General features: G+C 39.5%; 1 protein-coding gene across 12 annotated transcripts in view; it reads right to left on the bottom strand.

Moving 5' to 3' along the window:
* The window catches only part of samd4a (sterile alpha motif domain containing 4A), a 196444-nt gene that overhangs the window by 40509 nt on the left and 148830 nt on the right, over positions 1-7105 (bottom strand). For all 12 annotated transcript variants that reach the window (XM_043697695.1, XM_043697697.1, XM_043697689.1 and 9 more), the window contains 2 exons: positions 6912-6998; positions 376-679 (listed from right to left, as the gene is read on the bottom strand). In XM_043697695.1, the coding sequence (XP_043553630.1) occupies positions 376-679; positions 6912-6998 (391 nt within the window). The remainder of the gene's footprint in view (positions 1-375; positions 680-6911; positions 6999-7105) is intronic.

Below are 7105 nucleotides of genomic sequence, written 5' to 3'. Positions count from 1 at the left end.
TTTTGGTGTCATCTGCAAACTTACTAACTGTACCTCTTATGCTCGCATCCAAATCATTTATGTAAATGACAAAAAGTAGAGGACCCAGCACCGATCCTTGTGGCACTCCACTGGTCACAGGCCTCCAGTCTGAAAACAACCCCCCACCACTGCCCTCTGTCTTTTGAGCCAGTTCTGTATCCAAATGGCTAGTTCTCCCTGCATTCCACCAGATCTAACCTTGCTAACAAAAGTCTCAAAAAAATGTTAGCTGAAATGGCACCAAAACCCCAATATGCACTTTTATTTTGGATTCCAATGAACCATTGATTTACCTTTATCACCCAAGTAAAAACATACAATGATAAATTGTGACATTGCAAAAAAGAGGCCTACCTTTGCCCATGACTCTTGTAAACTGTCCAGGCAGATCTCCTTCTGGAACAGTAGCACCTCCCGACTCACCCTCACACCCTGTCACATTTTGTTGCTGAATGCCCCCAGCAGCAGAATCCTTCGCATCAGGTAGTCCACTTCCCAAGGTGTTGTCTGAATTCATTAAAGAGGACTGAGAATTCAAGTCTTGGTTTTGTTCACTAGAGTTTTGGGTATGAGAGAAATTGTAAGCTTTGATAGGGGTAAGAATCATTTGGTGCAGCTCCTGGAGTGCATTACGCAGATTACCACCTTCAAGAATGTCCTGTACAATAGAATGAAAAATATCAATATACCATTCAAATGTATACAAACTTATTGAAATATATAATACATTGCTGGAGATTATTCACTAAAACTTTTGTTAAATGAGCACTTTATTTCCTTTTATCCAGATATTAGTGAAAAGTTTGGATATTTCAGATGTGTTTTCACTCCATCATTCAATTCAGTGTACTAAACAGTAGATACTTAACAGTAGATAGCAGAAGTACTTTCTAGCCTAAAGTAAAAAATTGCATAGGTCACTTGTAACATTGTAAGACAGTTACCTTTTCCAATTAATTTATTTACAATAATGAGGAGTTATTATCTGACCAGCTGAATTTAAATAACTTTCTTTATTTTGCAAGTTATCACAGTATTGGGATCAAACAATTCCATCCAGCAACAGTTGATTGAAACAAATTGTAGGGATGGGGTAGTAGATAGGGCAAGTGAGCTGTTAGTTTTTCAGGTCAGTATTTTAAACCTTGTATTCGCAAGTAAGGGCAGTTTCCATGAACAGCCCAATTCAGAAACCTGCATTCCTATGCAAATTCTCAATGTGATAGATGACAGCAGACCAGAGGCTGAGAAGGGTCGACATCCAAATTTTGACAACCCTCTTCAAAACACACATGCACAATTGAGGAATGTGAAGGAAACTCATCTTGGAGCTTCAGTAACAGGCAAGAGCTTAGCACTGTGCAAAACAAGGGAGTCCACCTATTCAGCAAATTAACTATTTGCATAAACATCCTGCCTTGCATACCATGATTGAACAACTAAAAGAAACTGAAATTGGTGGAGAAACTCTGGCAGCATCTGTCAGAGAAAACAAATCTGCAGTCAATGTTTTTACCTAGAGAAAACAAACAGTCAACCTTTCCAGTCCAGTGAACTCTGTAGAACCACTGAAGTTCTGAACATGGTGAAAAGTTGACTGTGCTTTCATTTCACAGATACCAGACCTGCTTTGTTTCTCAAGGAATTCCTGATTTTTTGTTTCAGACCTGCAGTATCCGCAGTTTTTCGTTTTTAAGAGTGTAATTAGCTACAGGCAGTAAATATCACCCTGGTCAACAACGCCCATATTTTGAGAAGAAATGGAATAAAGTCAATACAGAGGTTCAAGGCCATGGTCTTTAGGAGAATCACCTCATTCACCAATCTAAAGTAGCTTGAATCTCTCTTCCCTAGAATCATTCCTGTAACTAATCTTTGCACCCTCTACTGTTCTGATATCCTCTCGAAAGTGTTCCAGCTGAGGACTTAGCAGTAATCTGTAAAGGCTCATCACAATATCCTTGCTTTTGTCCAGAGTCCATAAGTCTTTACAACCATTTTCACAACCCTTCAATTTGTGCATGTATGCCTTCAGGTTTCTTGCATCTTGCAACCCTTTAGAATTGCACCCTCAGTTTCATGCATGTTCATTCTACATACTAAAATGTCTAACTCCACGTTTCTGCATTAAATTTGATCTACCATTTGTCTATCCATTCCACAAACCTTATATCTCCTTTGTCCAATTGACCATGTTCAAACTTTTGTGTCATCTGCAAGTTTTAAAAATGTGTCCTTTGCATCCTAATCCAAGTTAATATAAAAATCAATAAAAAGAGTACTGGAAAACACCTGTTTTCTGCCAATCCAAAAACAACCATATAGCACTACTCCTGGCTTTCTGTCACTCAGCCACTTGGTATCCATGCAGTCACAGTTCCATTTATTCAATGCGTCTCAATTTTGCTGAGGAACCAATTTTGTGGAAGTGAGCTTTTAGAAGTCTCTAACAACTAAATTTTTGATGAGATAATAGTGAAAAATGATTAGCCTTTAACATGCCAGCTTTAAATGGATTAATCTACCATTGTCCAGGTCTCAATCATAGAAGGGTTGCAACAGAGGAGGAAATCATTCGCCTGTTGTGACTGTGCTGGCTCTCAAACTCACGTAGCCCTATATTCCCACTTAATGCCCTTTAAATTGTTTTTCTAGATAATTGTTTAATATTCTTTTGAAGGCTTTGATTGAATCTGTCTTTATAATAACCTCAAGCAGTGGATTACAATTCTCATTGCACAAAACTGTTTTTCTTCATGCCACCTTTGGAGACTTGGGACCTTTGAGCCAACGGGAAGGTTTTCCCATCTATTGTCTAAATTCTCTTGATCACCCTTTTTTCCAAACCTTCTGTTGTCAAAAGGAAATCACTCAGGCCCAGCTTCTCCAATCTCTTGATATAATTGGAGTTACTTAGCCCGAGAACGATTTTCTAAATCTTTCCTGCATCCTATTCAGTGCCTTCACGTTCTTGCTAAAAGTCGTACAAGGAACTGTACTCAGCAGAGGCCAATTTAGTGCTTTATTTAGGTTTATCATAACTTCCACAGATTTAAAAAAAACCTGATGGTAAAAAAAAACACATTTCTACCACCAGGGTAAACTGATTCTCCAGTAATTGTGGTGTCATTTTGCACCCTTTATTGATCAAGAATGCAACATTTATAATTCTCCAGTCATCTGACACTATCTCCACACAAGGACGACGAAGATTACAACCAACGCTAAGTTCTTCATTCCCTCAACGGATTCAGATACCTCCAATCTGATCCTGATCTGTACAAATTTAAGTACAGCTAGCCTTTCTAATAATATCTCATCATCAATGTTTAGCACACCTATGATCTCAAATAACACTGAAGTCCTGCTCCAGAACTTGCCATGTGCCTAGACAACCTTCTGCAGCATAGTTACAACACTAGCATCTACCTGACAATGTGGAAAATTGTCTGGGTCTGTCTTGTTCACAATAAACAGGAGGTATACAATCCTACCAATAACCACTCCATCAGTTTACGGTCAAACCACAGCAAAGTCATGGAAGGAAGTCATCAATAGTGCTATCAAGAGATGGTTGTGGTTGTTGGAAGTCAGTCATCTCAGTTCCAGGTGTCCCTGCAGGAGTTCCTCAGGGTAGTGTCCTAGGCTTGACAGTCTTCATCTGCTTCATCAAAGACCTTCCTCTATCATAAAGGTCAGACGTGGGGGTGTTTGGGGGCGATGATTACACAATGTTTAGCACCATCTGCGACTCCTCAGATATTGACGCTATCCATGTCCAAACGCAGCAAGATTTAGACTAGGATTGATAAATGGGAAATGACATTTATATTCCACACTTGCCAGGCAATGACCATATACACCAAGGAAGAATCTAACCATACCCCTTGACATTGTCCAGAAACTGAACTGGATTGGTCATACAAATACAGCAAATGTGAAGGCAAGTTGGGGTTCAGAAACCTGTAACAAGCAATTCCCCAAACATGCCCACCATCTAGAAGTCACATGAGGATTGTGATAGAGTACAACACAAATACCTTGATAAGTACAGCTCCAACACTTGAGATGCTTGACAATCTCCAAGACAATGAAACCTGCTTTTTTGGCAGCACACTATCATATATTCAGTGCCTCCACTTCCAATGTACAGTGACAGCAGTGTGTACAATCTACAAGGTGTACTGCAGAGGTTCACCAAGGTTCCATAGACAGCACTTTCTAAACAAAATGATCCACTAGTTAGAAGGACGAGGAGAGCAGATACATGCGAACACCTTCACCTTCAAAACTCCCCTCCAAACCACTCACCATCCTGACGTGAAAATATTTGATTTGATTTATTACTGTCACACATACCTTGGTACAGTGAAATATTTTGTTTTGCGTGTAGTACAGACAGACCATACCATACAAAGATCATAGGATGATTGAACAGTGAGGAATAGACAGTTAGGACAGCAAAGAAGGTGCAAAAAGCAAGATCAACATTAGATTTGGAATGTGAGGGGTCCATTCAGAAGTCTAATAACAGCAGGGAAGCTGTCCTTGAACCTGTTGGTACGTGTGTTTAAGCTTTTGCATCTTCTGCCTGTTGGAAGAGTTTGAAAGAGATTATAACTGGAGTGGGAGGGGTCTTTGATGATGTTTGCTGCCTTTCTGAGACAGCGGGAAGTGTAGATTGAGTCGATGGATGGAAGGCTAGCTTCTGTGATGGACTGGCTTGTGTTCACAGCTCTCTGTAGTTCTTTTTAATAACAGTCTTGGGCAGAGCAGGAGCCGTACCGAGCTGCAATGCATCCACATAAAATGTTTTCTATGGTGCATCAACAAAAGTCATTGAGTCCTTATAGACATGCTGAATTCCCTTAGCCTCCTGAGGAAGAGGAGGCATTGTTGTGCCTTCTTGACTTCACATCAACATGGATGGTCCAGTACAGATTATTGGTGATTGTCACTCCAAAGTACTTGATGCTCTTGACCATTTTCACTTCAGCTCCGTGGATGCAGGTAAGGGCATGCCGACCTCCTTGCTTCCTGAAGTTGATGATCAGCTCTTTAGTTTTCCTGACTTTAAGGGAGAGATGGTTATCTTTATGCCACACCACCAAGAACTCACTCACTCTCTCCTTTATTCTATCTCACGATTGTTTGATACCTGGCCTGCAACAGTGGTGTAGTCAGCAAATTTGTAGGTGCAGTTTAATGAATTTGGCCACAATCATGAGTATACAGGAAATACAGTAAGGGGCTGAGTAAACACCCTTGTGGGGCATCAGCATTGATGATTCTTTCACAGATTGCAGTCTGCGGGTAAGGAAATTGAGGATCCAGATGCAGAGTGCAGAGTAGAGACCGAAGTCTTACAGTTTGGAGATTAGTTTGGATTATAATGGTGAAGGTAGAGCTGTAGTCAATAAGTAGAAGCCTGACATAGGTATTCTTATTATTCAGATGTTCCAGGGATGAGTGTAGGGCTAGGGAGATGGCATCTGCCATGGACCTGTTGCACCAGTAGGCAAGTTGCAAGGGATTTGCAAATTGCAAATATACAGCTGTTCCTTCAGTGTCATGGGATCAAAAGTTCAGCTGTCCCTTCCTAACAGCATTGTGGATGTGCCTAATTCAAATGATTGTCGCAGTTTAAGGCGGCTGTCCACCACTATCTCAAGGGAAATAAATACTAGCCTAGCCAAGCCAGCAAATGGGAACTACTGGGATCAGTTTAGGAGAAATTCTTGTAATACTGGATTGTATCACCCAAGTATACAATCAAACCATTAAAATTCCAACTTTTTTTAAAGAAAAGGTAATGGACCCAAAATGACAAAGTGATCCTAAATCCAGTGACTGTCTGGAGAGGAACTCTGATATCTGCAAGTGTGACACTCCAAAGAGGTGAGCTTTAACTCTTGACAGTGCACATTTTAAAAAAAATCACAATTATTTGAGGAACTTTGTCTGGAGTTTGGTGGTAACAATACATACAAAAAGCAAGTTAATAAGAAGAGTTCAGCCTGTGGTGTGATAGACATCGATAATTTGAACAAGAACTGCTTACCAACATCTATTAATAGCATTTACAGAAATTACCACTATTAAACTGTTCTGACAAATTTTAAACTTAGTTTAATAGTTGAAAATATATGTACATCTAATGAAAATACATATAATGGAAAACATTCCTGATGGCCTAGAGACATTATTGCTAGACTATTAACCCAGAGATCCAGATAATGTTCTGGGATTGTGCCGTGGAAAAATGTTCCATAATTTGATACAAAATATGAACTAGGTTGAAATATTGCATCTTAGGAGCAATCTTTTAATGGTTACAAATAAATATCAAATGGTCGATGTCATTATTGGCCAATGCTGTAGTTTTGGAACTAAATCAAAAGGCATACACCTTTGACAAGTCTGGAATTAAGGGTCTGATAATAACCTCGAAGCTGTTGTTCACAGTTAGAAAAAAAAAGTCAGGCTCAGGAATATCCTTTAGGGAAGGAAACTGCTGTCCTTACTGGGTCTGGCCTACATGTTACTTCAAACCCACAGCAATTTGGTTGACTCTTATCAGTCCTCTGGGGCAGTTGGGATGGGTAATAAATGCAGGCCTAGCCAAAGATGCCCACATGCCATGAATAAATAAAAAAAAAATTGAAGAAAACTAAATTTTTTGAGCAAAGTAGCAGTTAGTCTTAGACAATCTTGAACACAATAAAATACGATTTGGGATGCATACAACAGAAAATTAGTCTACATTAGATGGAAGCATTGCCAGTGCAAAGACGAGAATGTTGAATGTTTCAGCACTGAGGTGATTGCCAAGATAAATGGCCAAGATAAATACATAGAAGAACAGTCACACATATCTGCATATTTCTTACCTTTTCCAATGATCTGAGCACATTCTGTCTCTCCTTCAGCTTTTGTATGCTGAGGACAATTTTGTGTCTTGCACCTTTGGTAACATGCTGCAGCAAGAACAAACAAAGGCCTCAAATATCTATTTCATCATGGCAATTTTAAACATTTGATCATATAAATGACATGGTCCACGTCTAGTAAAATATTACTTTTG

The sequence above is a fragment of the Chiloscyllium plagiosum genome, chromosome 10 (genome assembly GCF_004010195.1).
Source record: "Chiloscyllium plagiosum isolate BGI_BamShark_2017 chromosome 10, ASM401019v2, whole genome shotgun sequence".
NCBI lineage: Eukaryota > Metazoa > Chordata > Chondrichthyes > Orectolobiformes > Hemiscylliidae > Chiloscyllium > Chiloscyllium plagiosum.
The sequence above is the reverse complement of the archived record's forward strand: the minus strand, read 5'-3'. Positions and strand labels throughout refer to the sequence as shown.